Consider the following 20,199-nt stretch of genomic DNA (forward strand, 5'->3'; position numbering starts at 1 on the left):
CCATGAGAAATAGTGACTAGTAGGTACTTTAATGGTCAGCGTCGCTGTCTGTCATTGCGGTGTATTTTTCCAGCGTGACGTGCCGACAGTCGGCATGACGCCACACGGGGCAAGCGTTGTCAGTTTGCCAATTGGTCTATCTAGGCCTTAATTAAGGCACACCTGTGCAATAAAGACGTTTTCACGTGAGGCAAATTGTGGTCACAGATACTGAGGGAGTCAAAGTTGCTTAGTGCCAGTAAAAACGATAGACGCCCCCAGGGCATGACAAAAGTCCCATTCGACTACTTAAGTTTTTTATTAAGGTCGAATTCTTGCCCAGTGCTGCTTTAAAACAATCACATAGCTTTGCTGTAACAAAGCACTTTACAAACAATACAATAAATTAAAAAAAAAAACGATAAAAGGCTGTGATACACGTATTAAGTATAGATGTAAATAAATAATATAACATTTTATCGGTTTGTTGCCTTGAAATTTGGACTCCAATTTATATAGCGCTTTCACATCAACTGCAGCTGTAATAAAGTGCTTTACACAACTTATAGCATAAAAACATGAACAACAATACAACAGAACACAAAACATTGACAATAATACAACGATTGCAATTATCAACCTTGAACTTTGTAGAATCCTCTCGTTAAATCACGATGGAAAATGTACATATTTGAAAATTCGAAAGCGCAGTTACGTTTCCACCATTGAGCAGCTAGGTCAAAAAACACACCCATACATGTTACAGTACTGTACACTGAACACAAATAAAAATGCAAGATGTGGGTTTGTGCTTCTATTTTTCAAGAGCTCAACTCAAGACACTGAACTCATCTGTGTCTAAATTTGTGTTGGTGAGCACTTTTCCTTTGCTGACATAATACCATCCACCTCACAGCTGTGGCATCTCAACATGCTGATTAGACATCAGCATCATTATTCCACTCTGAAATGTGCTGTTTTACTGTATTGGGGAGGGGTCATTTTCTGTTACGGAACAACACAGCTCCTTTGCTTAAGAGTCGATTCTGGACTGTTGACCGGAATTGGAGCTGTCCAATACGCCGATACACAGCATCCTAAAAACATCCTCAGTAGGAGACACGTCCCATGAGTATACTGGCCATGCAAGAACGTGAATGTTTTCAGCGTCCATGAATTGTGTACAGGTCCTTGAAACAGAGATTTGCATTGTATGCTATGACATGAGGTGATGACGTATATGAAGGAGATGTGTTGCACTGCGTGACACGATCGGTGGTCACGACAGATACTGACTGGTTTTCGAAACCCTTTCCCCAATTCTGTAAATTAAAAAAAAAAAAAAAAAGCACATTTTAGAGTGGCAGTTTACATTGACTTTTTTTAAATCCATATTTATTTAAGTATTTGTACCTCTACTTCAAAGTACAACGTTTGAGTTATTCGGGCTGTCAGTTGGTATCGGGGATGAAAAGTCCATGAAGGTCCAAGTGAACGCTGACAGGAATGGCAGCCCGTGCCAGCTCCTCCAACGTCTTGGCGTCGAGCACAAGCATGAAGGGTGAGGTGTTCGGGTCCGGAGAGATGACGGATGACAAGATCACGCCTGCAGAGAAGTGACAGAATCTTTCAAAAAAAAAGTATTTCATCGGAGCAAAAAAAAAAAAAAAAAAAAAAAAAACAGTTGGTGAAAGCCCACCGTCGTCTTCGTCCACAGCTGTGGGTGACGCCACAAACACGGGTTCTGACGGGTAGCAGTTGTCCTGATGCCATTCTACATGGGTCTTGGCCACTGTGTCAAACTTGATGATCTGGGAGACAAAAAAATGGGGACGTTACACATCCCTGCTTTGATATCTCTTGGGCATGTCTTTGTTGCACTGTAATGAAGGACAAGATACATAACGGATTGCATTACAAAATTGATCTGTACTTTCCGCTCCTTAAGGCGACGTGGACTAAGAAAGATTTCTTCTCAACGGGTGTGTTATTCATCTATTTTTAATTACGCGTTCAAAAAATAAACATGTAGTAACTCTACATTACGAATACGTCATGCTGCCAATGTAGCTTACTCAGTGCTAATGCTAGCTTAGTACGGCTTATGTGATTATTTGTAAAGCTGGATATGTGTTCTCTGACTATTTATCAGAGCTGGGCACTTTAGGCTTTTTTTGCCGGTCTGTCCTAGTCCCTTCGTCCTTTTTCATAAAAATGATCGTCTTCCGACCCCATCCTTACGGCCTCGTCCTTTTAAAGCGGTTCCGTCCTTGCATTCAAAAAGGCATCTGTGCATGACATTGTTTCAAGATCATTAACTGGCTAATTTCCAATGCACATCCACTTACGGGCTAGGACTATCTTGAGTGGATTCAGTTGTTTACAACTGTTTAACTAAGACAGCTTTTTAGCTGTCAGCCACCACATGATGATAAAAGATGATGATGATGGAAATGACGCGGACGGGATCAAGCCAGGGGACATCACGAGAAAATTTAAGATTGCCTAATTATTGCAAAATAAGGCAATGTTATTTTAGGAGGAGAACGAACGTCTTCCACTTCCGGGTCACAGCTTTGAGTGTTTTTTCCCTCGTCAGTGAAATGGGCATCCACTAGAGGGCAGATAATGCCCGTGAGAACAATACTGCAGGGAGTGAACGCACATGAAAAAGAGCACTCCAGTGTCGTGCAGGCTTAGCAAGGCAGTCTTTCTTTTTAAAAGAATCCAGAACATCACGTCGGGATTTGACCCGGTTCGGGAGGATTAGAGGGGACGAACGAAAACTTACAACCCGTCCTTGCTAAGTCCGTCTTTTTTAATAGAGTTCTCGTCCTCAGTCCGACCATCCACAAACCGGGCGTCCGTCCGTCGGACCGTTCCGTCCCTGGGACGGAATGCCTAATTCTGCTATTGCTGTTATTTGTCAAGTGAGGCTACATTACAATCTTGCTAGCAGTTTTAACACTGCAAACCTCCACTTTAAGACCATTTTGGATGTTAAGTCTAAGAATGATTTGTGGCAAATGCGTTTTCTAAAAAATTGACCACCTCATCTAAAAAACGATTGAGGTGTATTTTTTAGTTTCCATCAATAACTAATTGAGCATTTTTTTTTTTTAGTCCGTTAGCAAGGTTCAGAGTCAGCTTTCAGAACATGTTTTGATAGCATAAAAGTGAAGCTAACGCTATTAAAACAACCTGTAACATAAAGTGTTTTTTCCCCCCCCCATCTCAGTATGAGCGTGCCAAGCTAATAAAAGTGAAACTGAAGTACTTTTCCATATTTGTACTTTTAAGTCTTTTTTTCTTCTTCTTTTTTTTTTTTTAAGACGACCAATGTGTTCTTCTACTCAATTACCAAGCGGGAGGACTTTTTGCGACCTCTGCTGCTGACCTTGTTAGGTTGTGGCGACCAGTCCACTTTGGAGCCATAGAAGTATCTGTACTTCTTGCCATTGAACTTGTAGTTGATGTTAGGCAACTCCAGACCTGGCGAGAGAATGCACAATTATAGCATTTGCAGTATCAGTATTTATTTACTATGTATCTATGTATCACGCCCCGCGACCCCTGTGGGCTTAAGTGGTTTGTATAATGGATGGATGCTATCCTGGCAGTGAAGCATTAGATGTTAACTTGTAGAATTTTAGAACATCACTAGTTGTTCTACTTTTTAGTGCGCCGAAATGTCATAGTATCGGGGAAATAAATTCACCGTTAAGACATTAGTAGTCATTCTGCTGTTGTGGCAAAATTGTCAATACGAGTGAGGCCGAAGAGCAAACTAGCACAGGGCCAATTTAGCGCACTACAGTAGGGCGTTGAATAAATTGCAACAAAGGCTTGCAAACACTTTGAGCAGTGTACAACTTATTCACGGCGCCTAATGCTGACCTTGGAACAGAGTTTGCGGCTGGCAGTAGACTTCGCCGTTGTCCTTCATGACTGCTGTAGCTGTGGTGTCTGCCAGAGTCACCAGGTTGGCTCCTTTGGGTGAGTCCTGCACAACATGCACTTGTGGGGGTGAATCCAAGTAATACTTCGGTTGGACTTTTTTCCATTTAGTTTTGAGCTTCTGTTTTTATGTTTGATTGACTTTAGAATAAACTTGCAAATTAAAACACGTGCACCGAAATTGAAGGTGGTCTGAATCACTGTATAGTTAAACCTCGTCTATTTGCAGCTCACTATTCACTTATTTGCTGTAAAATTTGACCTATTGGCATATTAGCACGCATTTTCTGTAATGCCCAAAGATTCCACAAGATGGCGCCAAAAGCTCGGACTAATAGCAAAGTCATAATTTGTGTCAATGAAGGATTGTTGATTTTAACTCGGAAGATAATTATGTAGCATTGGAGCTAAGATTAGCCTGGGTTGTTAGTGGAAGTTACGGACAGTGAATGTACACTAACACTTTCTCTGAATCAAATCTATAAGATATTTTAAAGAGTAGTATTTCAAGATGAGTTTGAAAGTGTCTTTGGCAACATAAATTGTGACGCATTTCAATTTTTTGTCTTTCAAATAATCCATGCATAAAATACAGAAACATGCACTTGTGTAAATTATAATCCTCCTCAGGAAAAATGAAACTCCAGGTGTAGTAAAAGTAATTCCCGAATATTATTTAAAATGCCAAATGATCTTTTGAGCACCTCCTGAAATGATTTTCTTTTCTCTTGTCCTTCCTGCTTGACTACCAGCTTGTATATTATAAACACAGTATGACAAGTCTAGTCAATTTTAAATCAGATTTTTGGTATGATTTTTGTTGCTATGCATTCCTTGTAATTGCCAAAACATTGCGATTCCTTACACACATTTTAAACAGTAGAAATTATGCTCTGAAGTTGCCTCCAGCCAATATCCAGCCATGGCCAAAAACATTGACGGCGACAAAATTATTTCATTAACGCTCCTTTTTTTCATGACGATAACAAGACGAGCTTAAGGTGGTTCTCTGGTGACTAAAATATGCCGTGAAGTATGAGTTTCTCGTTGACGAGACGAGACTGCACGAAATCGTTAGCGTGTGGCCTGCGAGACGTTCAAAAATGCATGACCGGAATCGTTCCGATTTTAGAATGTCGGTGCTGAGTTTCGATTCCTCGTTAGCAGCACGAACAAAGTAGGACTGATTAAAAACAACCGAAAAAGTGGGTGGGATACATTTTTCTTGCTTGCCCTTAAAATGCACCGTTGTGTTTGTCATATTTTTTTTTTTCTTCTTTTCTTTTCCAAAGTAAGACATTAGGTTAGCCCGTCAATTGATGGACGGACTCTTCCGTCCCTGGGATGGAATGCCCATCCCTGGCAACTGCTTTGAATATTTTTCACAATATATTCAACGGTCCAATTCTACTTAATCAATGCCCTCGCGCCTTACCTTGTTGACATTCAGCGGCAGGACAAACCGCTGACTGACTGGCGGCGACGAGTTGGAGTTTGCCTCGGTGAAGCTACTTGTATTCATCCTCAGGTTCTTCATGTAGAACATGTCGTACAGATTGCTGTCCTTATAGGCGATTAGGTCGAACACCACGTGGTCCTCGGTCTCGTAGGCATTGATGTGATGAAAGACCACCAGGGCGTCACCGTAGAAACTAGCGGAAACCCTCTTCCCGGTCGTGCGGTTGAATAGGTGAAAGAAGGTCTAGGGAAGAGCAGAGGGTCAAACGCCAATTGGGGAGGGGGACGGCGTCCAGATACGTCCACATACAGCTTCGTCCACATACAGCCTCGTCCTTGTCGAACTTGAGACAGCTCCCCCAATTTATGCCACGGACATAGGCGGTCGCCAGTTTGACAACGTCCAGCTTAAACGGTTGCTCCACGAATACGATGAAGTTCTCGGTCATGCCAAAGCTGTGGAAGTAGCTCGGGAACAGCATGGAGCGAAAGGGAAGTGAGCAGATCTGTTGCACTTGCCGGAGGGCGGGTTTCTTCTCCCCAGAACCTGAAAGAAGGGACTCGTTAATGTCGTCAAAAGTGCGCTCAGGTTGAAGCTCCACTCGTGAGCTTTGGAGCGTTAGCAAGGAGTGTCAAAAGTGTCTTTTCTGTTCCGTGGTCACAAAGTTAACAAGCTAAAACCAATCCATCACTGTAAATGTATTTTATGCAATTGTATAATTGGTTCCTTGACTTATGAATGCCCAACTTGTAAGTTTTGCGTATTGTGAGCTGTCGTTTAGTCAGGTTTTTTTTTTTGCTTTGTGTCGTGTGTAAGAATATGACTTATGATTGAGCTTTTTACACAGTATGATGTCTAATTGGGCTGAAATGAACAATTACTTTAATGACACTGATCAACATCACATTTTAATCAGGGATGGCTTTTTGCCTCTCTAAAAGTATTTTTGATGCCAATTAAAAAAAATGTCGTTAATTGTTTTTTCTAGCACATCAGGTTATTGAGATATTTTCATTATTTTTGTTTTGAAGTTTGACCTGTAAAACATTGCACAATACGGATTGGCGTTGTCATTTATAGTTATGATGTTTCAGAAAAAAAAATCCACGTTTCTGAATTGAACCCTTAATTTATAAATGTGACTAAATATATAATTATATTGCATTTATTATTATGCAGATTCGGAATCAGCGCCAAAAAAAAAAATCATCTAGAAAACTTGGATCTCTGATGAAAAAAATGTAATAAAAATTTGATAGCCAGTGTAACCGATTAAGCTGTGGATTGTTTTGTCGATGAATCTGATTTTTAAAAACCAAGTTTGAATTTCCATCCCTATATTAAAACACAGGGCATTATTTTAAATTGACAACAAAAATGAATTAAGATTCAATTACTGGTTAGGTCCGTAACATGTCATAAAATTGGTAAAAACGTTGATGTTTGCTTTCCAAAGTAAAAGCAAATGTTTGCAAATGTTTTATTTTTGATTCAAAACAAAGAAAATGTGTCTGTTTTCGTGAAGCACTACAGAAATCTGAGATTTATTGTTGAGAGGCTGAAATTCTGAGGATTTTGACCATTTTAAACGCTTGATCAATTATCACAATAATAATAGCTTCATCTGATAACTGATTAGTTGTTGATTATTCGTTGCACCTCTAATGATGTCTACTTTGCCTCCCCTCAGCATGGATCATGTGAAGTTAAGAAGATTTTAACTGTTACAGTTCTTCAAAAAAGACGACAACTGTATGCTAGCTTAATGTTAACAAATAATGCAAAACTAGCATCAATATTGCGGTAGAACTACTATTTGAACACAAACACACGGACAGACCGCATATAACAATACTATAGGCTACTATTTATGCTGTGAGAAAAAAAAAAGGCAACTATTACTGCAGTTTAGTGACGGTCTTCATCATCAAATCTGTTGTTTGTTGTATTGATTTATGCATTATACAGCCCCCTGGTGGTCATGTCACACACACCAGAAGGAGTAACATATTATCCAGTGAATTGAACCAAAAAGGATCACAAAACCTTAGTTTGGACACCCGTGGCATAAGTGAACAAATTTAGGACTACCTGAAGCATTAGCTGGGACTTTAAAGATGACATACTTTGGTGGACCAAGGCCTACAATGGCTGTGCCCATGTTGTATGTGTTGCCTTCATCGTCATAGTGAGGATGAGCTGTTGCCAAGTTGATAGCAATATGATTCCTGTAGTTAATCTGTAATGGATGAATAGTTTAAATGAAAATATCATACAGTGTTGAGCAAAATTTGCAAGTGTCCCGGCATAACATTCACCCTCCCAACGGTGTCCAAAGTGACAGGATCAATTTGGTTAATGTAGTTGATCTCGGAGGAGGCATAGTAGTCCTGGCCATAGCGGATGATATTAATCATGTTGTTGTCGGTAAAGTCAGGAATGACGTTGCTGAGATGTGTGAATGCTCTGGTGGGAAAGAAACATTAAGTGTGGAAAATCACATTTTCACAGACAAGACAACCGAACCGGAGCTGGACTCCGAGCTCCTGATGTCACTCACTAGGCCACGCCCTTTAAACTCACTCGGCCACGCCCTTTAAAGACACACATCCATTCATTCTTTACACTGCTTATCCTGCTTATCCGGGTCGTGGGGTGCTTGAGCCTATTCCAGCTGACTAAAGGTGGACAAGACCCTGAACCGGTCACTAGTCAGCCACAAGGCAGACAGACAACCATTCAGACTCACATTCACACCGTCACTGAGTGGAAACTGAACCCACGCTTTCATGTACCACTAAACCATCAGTTAAAGATCCTCAGATGATTAAAAAAAATAGATATACAGTCTATATAATCTTTGATAGAGTAACTTCAGCTGACAACAAATTCATATTGTAAGCCGATCTACCACTGAAGTTTCGTACGACACCTGGAGAAGATGTTTTTGCAGGGGTCGGGATAGACCATGGTGCCGAACTCGGAGACGACGATCCGGTCAGCCTTAAGGTTTTTCTTATAGGTTTGGCTCTTCAGGAACTTACTTCTGTAAAACACCTCACCTGGAGAGACAAAAATGTCAACATCAAGAGGAGCAGCAGCATGATGGCAAGAGAATATTGTCAGAATGACATCAATGCCAGGGATGTACTGGGCCCAAAATTCAGTTTGGGAATTTGAGATGGACGGCCCCAGGTGCAGATGACCAATGCCCGAACATTGTTTGTTTCTCCTGCTGCATGGCGAGGCTCATTAATCAATCAAGCGTTGAGATCGTCCTGTATTTGTTGAACCGTTGTCGGTAATTGTGTTTTGCTAAAAGATGGCTGTGTGTATTGGAAATTAGACACAATGCAAAATAACGCTGCCCATTTTGACCCGCTGATGGGGAGTTTTCGTGAACTTGCTATGGCTACCACGCCCCTGGTCAATGCACTGGCGCGTGGTCTGTGCCAACGACATCTTCTCTGCTTGCCTAAAAATCTATCAGAAGTACTGACCTACATTTATAACCTTAAGGCCAATATTTATTCTGTGAAATTGTATTAATGTATTCCCAGCTGTCTTTTGTCCTCATTTTGTCATCATTTCTCAATGATGCCCAATCGAAATTTTTCATCAGTGGGGGGGAGTCAACCGAACAAATTAAACTCATTTGTCAAGGTACCACTACACAGTTTTTAATAAGCATCTCTGGTGAGTATGTTGTGTTTTTTTTTTTATTGAAATGTTTTGGTTTGTCATGTTATTTAATAAATATTGACTCTGAACTGCGCCACATGATGTACTTGGCACAGTGTTGTTGTTTTTTTTTTTTGTGGTTATCTTGCATTTTTGTGGAGTATTGATGTTTTGCTGTAATTGTGACGTGAAAGTGATGGCATCAAGAGGTGAATTTCATCCCCCTGAGGGCCCAGGTTGCAAATGCACGCCTCGCCACTGCGACACCGTTACCCACTGTAAGTGTTGCTCTGCAACTCTTGGATTTGAAAATTAATAATTCATAGTTTGTCAGTAGAGTCAGAAATTCAATGATTTTTGTTGTGGATTAATACTTAATTTTATGTAAATATAAGCAATGTATTACTTAGATGTAACAAAAAGAGAACATGTTAATATGTTAATTACTGTTGATGACGTCATATTGTGTTCGTGTCCGGAACCTTTTATTTCTTGTGTTGCTACTACTGCAAGTTTGGAGTGAGGGACATTAACCGCAAGCCCACCTGTTAATGCTAATGCTACCGTTCGTGCTCTGAAGTTGTCGATTAGCGGACATTCACCTCTTTTCACGGCAAGCGGCCAACGAGGTATTGATTTGTTCTACTTTTCGTTTACCTTGTGGACGCTGTGCGTCTCATTTGTACTGTTTTATTGTTTATAAATGTAGTTCTCACGGCGTGTGCAAGTCGTGCGCATGACCACGGCAGAGGATGCGAAAACAATAAACGCCCGTTCCCACGAACCGCCTGTGTCACTTTTGTTGTGGCGAGAGCTACACCCACCGTCTTTGAAAGTGAAGCTGTGAATGAGGGACATCCCATCAAACCAATGGTTGTACTCTGAGTCTCCAACAGAAAAGAGAGCGGGCCCGTTCCTCATCAGCGTTCCCTGCAGCCATGGGGGCACACAACCTGCAAAGACCGCCAGTCACCAACCATGAGAGCCAATAGAGTCAACTAAAAAATGAGAGCACAAGTTGAGGGGTCTTTTGACCAAAACAATCACAGGTGCATAGGTGGTTTGATAGGTTGGCAAGGAGTTGCAGCTGCCACATCCATCAAATGCCTTGCCACCCTTACATATTGCAATCAATCTATCAATAGCAAATTCAAAATTGTATTGACGCTAAACCTTGGTGGGGGGGGGGGGCGCATTGCATATTTAGCCCGCTGCAGCAGCATTTCCGAACACCAGCTTGAAAAGAACCAGAAACTGTTTGAAATTCCAAGGCACAAATTGAAGACTGAATGGAACAGTACATGTGACATGGGGAGCAGGTTTTTGGAGCAACGAAATGTCATCGCAGCCCTCGAGCCAATATGCGCAGAGATTTTATTGGGGATTTTTTAAAACTTTTTTTTTTTTTTAGTTTTTGGAGCAATAGCGTGTTGAAAGCAATTTGAAATGGAATTTCTATGTTTTGTCAAAGGGATTTTGTGCCAAGCATTTAGTCTGAAGTCAAGTTCATATTTTTTGTAAGTAGAGGCCATTTTTATTGGGTTGCAGTTTGATTAGTTTATGAATTAAAGCTACAATAATAATCAATAATCATTTTATGATCATGATGGTTATCGAATCGTGAGGTGCCCACTCCTATTTTACATCAAGGAACACCTAAACAAATACTGAGGTTAAAAAATATAAAATGTAAATTTATTGCACAGTTTAAATAAAATTGTACCAAAATGCATAAAAACAAACAGTTCCTAAAGATTAAATGCAATTGTATTTACCTTAGAAATTAAATATAACCGAACCGTGTATAGGTAGTAATTTAAATTGAATTTTTTTTTTTTTTAGTAAGCTAGAGGGAGCCCACACTTTTAACAATCACTGCTTTTGGAGTTTGAAAATATCCAGCTGACATTTCCATGACACAAAAGGAGACTTCTATTGTCTTTCTTATTTTCCTCACCTTTGACGTGAGCTTTCACAGGCTCTGATGTTTCTTTCCCGTTCTGAATAAATAAGGATTGCATTCTCACAGCTGAGCTGGACTCGATTAGTTTCCCTCCGTTGCTGCTGTCACGCCGCTTTCAAATTGATGAAACACAAGCGGACGGTATGTACTTATGCCAGCCTTTATCTGTCAGTGGGCGTCCTGTAAATGTTGCATAAGAGCTGCTTGGTCAGTACAGAATTGGACTACGTTTTCCGCTGCCCCGTGAAATTTCAAATCAGCCATGTGCGACGTGGAAATATGTACTTGTTGTGTAAACTATCATTGTTCTTAGGGAACATGTAAAAAATTTTAAATCGCAATAGCTCTCGAGGACCCTGTTTCTCTTGTTCTTCCCTTTTGACGACATATTACATAAAGGTAAAATACAGGTCAAATGTGTTTTTTGGCGTTTGATTTTGTTGTTTTCCTTTTAATAGTTCAAATGGTTTTACCTCTGGCATTTTAAAAATAATAATCCTCTTTTGAAGTCGTTTCTCAACATACACTGTCACAAAAACCTTTTTAACCATGTAGAGCAAAAGAGAAAAGAGCGCTACATACTTAGCAGAAATGACATCAAGCTAACCTTCCGTAGACCTAATGTAAGTCCTCTCTTATTTTGTTATTTTCATTTTCAACTTTAATGAAGGGTGTCACTCAAACCAAAGCAACCCTGCTACTCGTTGGAAAAAGCATAGCAACTAACACACCTAACATGTACTTTTGTTTTCAATGACATCCTCCTGGCAAATGACACTGGAGACCACGTATGTCTTGTTCTGTTGGATTTGACTGCAGCTTTCGATACGGTAGACCACAATATTCTTTTGACTCGCTTGCAACACCAAGTGGGCCTTAGTGTATGCGCTCTAGGGTGGTTTAGATCCTATTTAGCTGGCAGGACTTTTTCTGTCAGCTTAGGTTCCTCCGAGTCCCGCTATGCCCCTCTATCGTATGGTGTTCCACAGGGTTCTATTCTGGAGCCATTGCTGTTCTCATTGTATTTGCTGCCCCTGGATTCCATCCTTAGAAAACACGGAATCTCCTTCCACTGCTATGCGGACGACTGTCAAATCTATGTCCCGCTTAGCAAATAAGAGGCTTTCTCCTTAAAACCACTTTTGTCCTGCCTAGAGGACATCAAAGACCGGATGTCACTAAATTTCAACGAAAAGAAAACAGAAGTTATGGTCTTCGGTCGCAGTGGCTCTACATCCCACCCTGTTGACCTGGGCCCCCTGTCTTCACATCTAAAGCCAACAGTCTCAAACTTGGGGTTTTAAAATGGACAGTGATCTTAAATTGGACCAGCAAATCAGCGTTATTGTAAAGTCGAGCTTCTTTCACCCTCCTTTCCCATCAGCACTTAGAAACAGTCATCCATGCCTTTGTTACATCTCGGCTAGATCACTGCTAGGCACTTTATTTTGGAGTCAGCCAGTCCTCCCTCAAACGTCTCCAGTTGGTCCAAAATGCTGCTGCCCGCCTACTAACTGGAGATCGGAAGACGGAGCACATAACACCAATTCTGGCCTCCCTTCACCGGCTCCCGGTGCATTTCAGGGTTCAATTTAAGATCCTCCTATTTGTCTTTAAATCATGAAATGATACAAATGATCACAATCATTATCAGGCTTGTGCAAAGCTTGGTGATGAGCGGATCATTTAAATCAGGTGTGTTGCAGGCAGGGAGAGATGGAAAACAGGCTGCATAGGGGCTCTTGAGGAATGGGATTGAGCACCCCTGCTTTAGAGTAATATTAAAAACTCAATTAGTAGCCAAATAAAATGTTAACTTATAGCCAGTTGCCACATCCGAAACGTCTCTCGGGTATCTTTGATAGATTTCCCTTCCGTCATAAAGTCACAAAATTCATTTTATCTGACTTTATCTGAGTCGATTTTTCCCATTTAGACAAATCAAAGCTGGAAAAAAAAAAAAAAGTTGCTCGTTGGTAAACTGCAGACACGTTTTGTTTGCTACGTGTTGAAATGAAATCCGAAGAATCCGAGCAAGTGACCTTTAGACTCTATTATCTCTAATTGGTTAAATCAGTTTATGGCTATATAACGTCTCTTATCAATGCCACACACAAAACTTTGACCCCAATTTCACGTTGAGGTGGCAAAAGTACTTATATTTTGAGTTAGAAGTACAGATAGTTTTGTAAAAAATGGTCTCGTAAAGGTTGAAGTACTGATTTGACTCTTTAATTGAAGTTAAAAAGTGCGAGTGAAAGTTTAATCCGATTCGCAGACCGACGGCCGTTTAAAATTAGAGGCAGACCGGCCTATAAATGGGTACTATCACCCCCCCACACACAGACTGCAGACGGATAACGAACAACGGTCGCTCAATTTTTAGTCAAATGCCCAGCTTTGCTGAAATGTACTTACGTAGATATGAATTTTCGCAATATTTTTTCATTGTGTCATTCACAGAGGTTTAAAATAGCCTAGCCCATCCCTCGCCGATTCGCGGTTCAAGTTTCGCGGCCTCAGTGCGTCGCAGGTTTTCAAAAAGTATTCATCAAAAAATAACAATGAAAAATACAGCCGTTTTGCAGAAAAACGCATTGTTTCAAAGAGACGAGTTGACTCGGAGGCTCTTCGTAAATATCCGCGGGCACACATAAAAGGTGCGTGATTGGTTCCCGCCGCCAGATTGACCAACGAGAGCACAAGTGGATTCATCCCGTGAGCTGATTGGCTGCGAATCACCGCAGCCTCTCGCTAGCCTCGTCCACGCTAACAAACTAACAGCACTTTGGAACAACGCTCTGTTCGGAAACTCAGAACGTTATTCGAATGTGCCGTTCGGTTGGTCAGAGTCAAGCTGGATAAGCGGATAGTAAACAGCATTTTCAGCCCATCATGCACACAAGGAGAAGTTCTCACGTCTCTACTTCCGGTTTTAAGCCAGCGAGACACAACCGCCTGCCCTCCAGACGAAAATAAAGTGTATACAGTCCACATAATTTGTCTTTTAAATCAACATTGAACTGGGGGAACCATAACCAACCAAACTGTACATTTACAATTTCATATGTACCATATGATGTAGTCTCCGAAGCTGCCATCCCCGAGGCAACAACCGTCGGGCCACTCGGGCAGCCGGAGGCTTCTCATTCAAGGGAATGACTCTTCTCCCCAACTCTTGTACTAACAAATGAAAGCATTTCCCTGTGGTTGGCACTGGTTGCTCTGGGGAAAAGGGCGTGTGTTTAGTCTACGGGGGGGCGGCTGTGGTTCCTCGCTTCACTTTGTGACGTTGAAAAGTGAGGAGCCAGTCGTTTTCTTGGATTGGGCGCAGCTGCTTAGAGAGCACGAATGAAGAGGAATCCTCAATGGGTGAATGGAGGAAACACCACTTTGGGGGAGTTTTTGGTGAGGAATTACCATTTCGACATGGATAAGAGCCCCCAAAAGTTAACTGAGCATGATATGGCCCTTTAAAGAGCTTGTTTAACTTAAAATGATCCAAATCCTCAGAATTTCACCTTCTTAACAGTAAAAATTCTCCAATTTCTGTCGTCCTCCATGAAAGAAGACTGATTATCTTTGTGTTTAATAAAAGACATTAGCAAACATTTGCTTTTACTTTGGAAAACAGTAATCCACATTTCTGCCTATTTCTTTTTTTTTTGTTACCGACCAAACCATCCATCCATCCATTATCCAAACCGCTTATCCTCACGAGCGTCAGGGGCGTACCTATCCCAGCTGTCTAACCAAGCCGTTCATTCATTGAGTAAATCGTAATCAGTTTGTGCATTTTCTGCACTGTCAAATTGAAATAACGTCCTGTTTTTGAATAAAACGATGGGATTCCAAACAAAAATGGGTTTAATGATAACTTTTAGTGTTATAGTAACACTTACGAACAAACAATACTACCAACGTAATCCATGTCTAACATTTTTACAGCGCTAATACTAGCTTAGCATAGCTAGCGCTGTTATAGTGTTGAAGCTAATTTTAACCTTAAGGCAAAATGAATATTTTTTTCCTTACAATGACGCGCACATAAAAACAGAAGGCAAACAACGGGCTCCAGAAGCAAGGGCTGATGCCAAAAACGTTTCCATACAACAAAGAACGCCACGACTGGTCTTGGATGAAAAATGACGTTTATTACAAACATTTGACAGAGAGCTGTTAGTGGTCACTTAGCAGCTGTTTGATTTGTAGAAATAACACTTTCTGGTTGGTTCGGTCTACTGCTCGTCAATGGGGCTGGCGCTCAAACAGCACCAACGCTCGCTTCCCATCTTGACCCTTCATAGTGTGCTTTTTTTCCCCATCACCTTTGTTAGTGGTCTTGCGTCGGCCTAAAAACTGAGTAGTACACTACAATCCACCTTAAATCATTAGTGGTGCACTATATTTCATCTTAAATCTATCAAATGTAGTGTGCTATGTTCTCCCTTAAGCCCTTTGTCGTCGCTCTAAATTTCCGTTTTAAACCATTTAGAGTGCCGCACTCTACCTTTAACACATTAGAACAAGGGTGGGCAAACTTTTGATTTCAGGGCTTGATTTTTACAATGAATTGATGGGCCAGGTTATTGTTGGATGAAGTGAAAAAAAAAATATTGAAATTAAAATATTTATGTAAAAACTAGCTTTTAATGTTGAAATAATAATATAGTCATATGTTCAATTGTTTTTAATTAATTTGATGAAACATTTACCATTGAATAAAATAATTTGAAATGTGAGGATTTTTAACGTTTATTCACAATAAATTAATTGAAGGCAGAGTTTGCAATTGGAAAAAAAACCAACCATTTTTTGTGTTTTTTGTTAAAACTGCCATTTGTACACGAATAAAAAAAATAACAAAGTCTGGCTTTTCTGATAAACCAGAAACCAGCACTCCCATGGAAAATCTATCCATTTTTTTTAAAACTGAAAATTGATATGAAACATTGAAAACTGGTCATACAGTAGGCACGAAAGGTACTTAGATCCCTTGACATTTTTCAATTTTTGTGTCATTGCAGCCATTTGCCAAAATAAAAAAGGTCATTTCTCATTAATGTACACTCAGCACCCCGTCTTGACAGAAAAAAAACCCAGAAATGTAGAAATTTCACATGCTTTCCATTTATGCTGATCCTCCTTGAGATGTTTCTGCTCCTTTATTGGAGTCCAGCTATGTTTAATTAAACTGATTGGACTTAATTAGCAAAGGCCCACACCTGTCTATATAAGACCTTACAGCTCTCAGTGCATGTCAGAGTAAATGAGAATCATGAAGTCGAAGGAACTGCCCAAGGAGATCAGAGACAGAATTGTGGCAAGGCACAGATCTGGCCAAGGTTACAAAAGAATTTCTGCAGCACTCAAGGTTCCTAATAGCACAGTGACTTCTATAATCCTCGAATGAAAGAAGTTTGGGATGGCTACAACTCATCCTACCTGGCTGTCCAGCCAAACCGAGCAATCGTGGGAGAAGAGCCTTGGTGAGTGAGAGAGGTAAAGAAGAACCCAAAGATCATCATGGCTGAGCTGCAGAGATGCAGTTGGAAGATGGGAGAAAGTTACACAAAGTCAACTATCACTGCGGTCCTCCACCAATCGGGGCTTTATGGCAGATTGGCCCGACGGAAGCCTTGGGGTGTTTTTCAGCTGCAGTTGCAATTGAAGAAAAGATGAATGCGACCAAGTACCATACAGAGATATGCTGGAGGAAAACCTCTTCCAGAGTGCTCAGGACCTCAGACTGGGCCCAAGGTTCATCTTTCGACAGGACAATGACCTGAAGCACACAGCTAAAATAACAAAGGAGTGGCTTCGGAACAACTCTGTGCCCGTTCTTGACTGCCCCAGCCAGAGCCCTGACCTAAACCCGATTGAGCATCTCAATACTGAGCACAGAGGCTGAATATCTATGACCATATGATATTTCAGTTTTAATTTTTAAATAAATATGCAAACATTTCTACATTTGTATTTTTTCCTGTCAAGATGGGGTGCTGTATAATACCCATTGAAAAACAGTCAATTCTGATAACATAATTTTGAAGAAAAATTGCAAATTGAATGCAACAAATATTACAGGACTCTTGGTCATGCCATACTGAAGCACATCCGCGTAGTCCTTTTGTGGCCGTATTTTGCCCACCCCTGCCTTGGAATGGAAAGTATCCAGTGTAGTGTTCACCATTTTCCATCTTAATGTATACATCCGTGGCTATTCCCCCCCCCCCCCCCCCCCCCCCAGAAAAGGTGGGGAACTTTCTGTCCCCCCATGACTTCTTAGAAGAATTGGTAGCAACACTCGGATAATTATCAAAGCTGGAAACTTTCCATGGAATTAACAGGAATAAACAAGGAATTTACTAAATTGAAGTTATCTTAAAATTTTGAATAGGTTAGATTGGTGGGTGAGTGATAATATTTAACTCAGTCATGTTTTTGTTTTTTAAATGAAAAAGATCAAAAATATTGAACATTTCTACTCACAAATAAATCTGATTCGTTGATTTGTGCTTGAATGCGATGACCTTTCCATTAAATTCACCTACCGCCAGTTCCCCATTTAATACCCGAGAAAAGTGTTCGGTTTGTAATATTTTCATATAATTTTTCGCCACCGCAGCCCTGCCCCTTGGTAATAATAGTGCACTACATTCAAGCTTCAATCCTGCCTAACGCAACTACACAACCAGTCAATAACTAAACTCTACATTCTACCTTTAACCCAGCGCTACTTTCTCAGGCTGCATAGTTCCTTAAGGACGAGGGTGTTGTCTGAGAATGGCACCAGAAGAAAGACGCAGACATGTGGAGAAGCTGACAGGAAACAGGAAGTTGGGACACAGAGAGAAGAAGTTGGGGAGAGAGGAAGTTGCACGGGGAGCCGGACAAAGAGAAACGCAGGTCGGACAGAGAAACAGGAAGTCAGACGGAGAAACGGGCGGGATGCGGGACGAGATGACGGTCCGGAAGCAAGATGGGCAAAAGTTGGAGGGCGGGACAGACCCAGGTAAACACAAACGAAAAATGCATAATCTGTAGAGGCAAAGTCACCACGGTGGCGCCACCACGGTTTGGGATGGTCAAGGTGGCCAACGGGGACAATAAACCTTTTCAGGAACTTTGTAAACAGTAGGCACCAGGGTGCTTCCAGAACGCAAGTGACTGCTGCTGACCTGAACTAAAAACGATGTTTGGGGTTGAGCTGCACGATGCATCCTAAAAGGATTTTCATTTTTTTTCGATTTCCCTACAAAAAAAAAAACAAAAACAAAAAAAACTAAATTAATACAGTAGAACCTGTGGGTAAATTGAGTGGATGTCATAAATAGTTGTTTAGAATTGTTGTTGTTTGAGTTTATTTACTGATCGGAGATTTCTCTTGCCGGCCGGAAGTACGTGTGGCGTCATGGTGAAATGGACTATTCTGGGCTGCCCAAACAAAGTCAAGAAATGAAAGTTGAACCGCCAACACAAAATGCTTGTCACGGCAATGCTACAGTTGGGCACCACCAAACGGTCAGTGGATCAAAACCTACACAGGAAGGCGCCACTAAGACACACTCTGACACATTCACACACACACACACACACACACACACACGCGCTCTCTCCCGCACACACGAATATGACAAACAGTTTCTCTATTAAGGTGAAAAACAGATTCTATTCTTTGTATTGATCATCTTCATCCAATCAGTGGCATGTATGCAGTACATATGTGCATCCTCATCATGACAGGGGCAGTCACGCAGAGACATCCAAAGGAACTCCGGTACTTTATTTTTTCTCCTTTTTTTTTTTTTTTTTAAACTGTCTCTTGTTGCTAGGCAACGGCAGCTTCCCGGATTCAAAAGTTTGTGATGTCATCTGTGATTGGCTTGGGGACCAATCGGATAGCAGTCCTGAATGGATGATGTCTGGAGGTGTTTTTTTTTTTTTTTTGTTTTGTTTTTTTTTTTTTACACTGAAAACACAAGAAGCAGGGCGGGCCTAACATTACCTGCTACGGGAAGTCTGTGTATGTGTTTGTGCGTGTCATTGTGTGTCGAGTGCGCTGCGTGCCACCCAGCCTTCGGCCGCCGGCGAGTCGCTGTTGGCCGGTCGGTACACGAGACTCTGACCCTGTTGGTTGGAGGCCAGGATTTGAACCTTTTCACCCCGGAACACGCAGATCTCGTCCTCGCGCACGGCCACAAAGTCCTGAAGCACCAGCACCAACTCCTGAGGGGAAGAAGGTTGTGAGTCGGGAGTCAACGCGGAATGGATGCGACAAAACTGGACCTAAAACGAGGCCTCAAAACAAACAGTTCTTAAGGATTAAATGCAAATGCAAACTACTAGAGCAAGGGTGTCAAACTCTTTTTTTTTGTCGCGGGCAACAAATTGATGAATGAGTAGTTTTGAACTCAGAGGCCAGTAAAAACTGTTCGTTTTTTTCCCAAATATTTTGATTGGTATTGATCGGTAACAAAAAATGCTTGCAATATTGCAACGTTCTTTAAAAGTGAAGTGAAAACATGAAGTTGAGGCAGGTCATTTACTTTTGGGGGCCAAATAAAACAATGTCGCGGGGCCAGATGTGGCCCCCGTGCCTTATATTTGACACCTGTGCACTCAACCTACCACTAACACCACACTGTAAATCACTGCTCTGATAAATGGCATCGGGCCGATACCCTCCTCATTTCAATGAGTCGGGTACTTGTGAAGGCTGCCGACACTATCCACCGATATTTAAAAAAAAAAAAAAGAAAATCTGACATCGATAACTGTTTGACACTAGTTGGTCTTACATTGCGGCGGTTTGACGCACTGGCGTATTATGTACATAGAAAGTGAAAAAAGTGAAAGCTACTAGTACAATTACTGACATGATTAATTCTACTAGTTAACATCTACAACTTTAGTAGTATTGCTATTAGTGCACCGATGTCAACTTGTGCAGTTTTGCCTCAGCGGGTGTCGCCCGTTTTAGATTAGACTCCCACCTGGACCTCCTGATCGCTGTCTGGCAAAGGCTGAGGGGCGTGGCCATTAGGTGTGGGCGGGGCTGACGGCGATCGCCCCGACGACAGGGGACGGGTCACCGATATCCCGCCTTCCTTTTTCTGGTACTCGATAGGAGACTGGAGAGCTAAAGGATGGCATCAAA

General features: G+C 41.3%; 2 protein-coding genes across 5 annotated transcripts in view; both read right to left on the reverse strand.

The window, feature by feature from the left end:
- Positions 1-274: 274 nt before the first annotated feature.
- On the reverse strand, positions 275-11,199 carry bco1l (beta-carotene oxygenase 1, like). 2 transcript variants are annotated; one of them, XM_086035588.1, is made up of 12 exons: positions 11,034-11,199; positions 9,901-10,029; positions 8,328-8,457; positions 7,714-7,861; positions 7,487-7,634; positions 5,721-5,941; positions 5,372-5,638; positions 3,877-3,982; positions 3,377-3,471; positions 1,679-1,790; positions 1,393-1,585; positions 275-1,301 (listed from the first exon to the last, which is right to left on the reverse strand). In XM_086035588.1, the coding sequence occupies exons 1-11, from the start codon at positions 11,095-11,097 to the stop codon at positions 1,431-1,433; spliced, it is 1,575 nt and encodes a 524-aa protein (XP_085891714.1). In that variant the 5' UTR covers positions 11,098-11,199; the 3' UTR covers positions 275-1,301; positions 1,393-1,430. The 2 variants fall into 2 exon arrangements, with proteins under 2 accessions (XP_085891714.1, XP_085891705.1); XM_086035579.1 differs by having other exon boundaries at positions 275-1,585.
- Positions 11,200-18,386: 7,187 nt separating this feature from the next.
- LOC147153745 (kalirin-like) overlaps positions 18,387-20,199 on the reverse strand; it is a 40,746-nt gene continuing 38,933 nt past the window's right edge. For all 3 annotated transcript variants that reach the window (XM_086035610.1, XM_086035619.1, XM_086035601.1), the window contains exons 56-57: positions 20,036-20,181; positions 18,387-19,268 (exon numbers count right to left, since the gene is read on the reverse strand). In XM_086035610.1, coding sequence (XP_085891736.1) covers positions 19,083-19,268; positions 20,036-20,181 — 332 coding nt within the window. In that variant the 3' untranslated portion in view covers positions 18,387-19,082. The remainder of the gene's footprint in view (positions 19,269-20,035; positions 20,182-20,199) is intronic.

The sequence above is a fragment of the Filicampus tigris genome, chromosome 1, assembly GCF_054856515.1.
Source record: "Filicampus tigris isolate MCC_2025a chromosome 1, RoL_Ftig_1.0, whole genome shotgun sequence".
NCBI lineage: Eukaryota > Metazoa > Chordata > Actinopteri > Syngnathiformes > Syngnathidae > Filicampus > Filicampus tigris.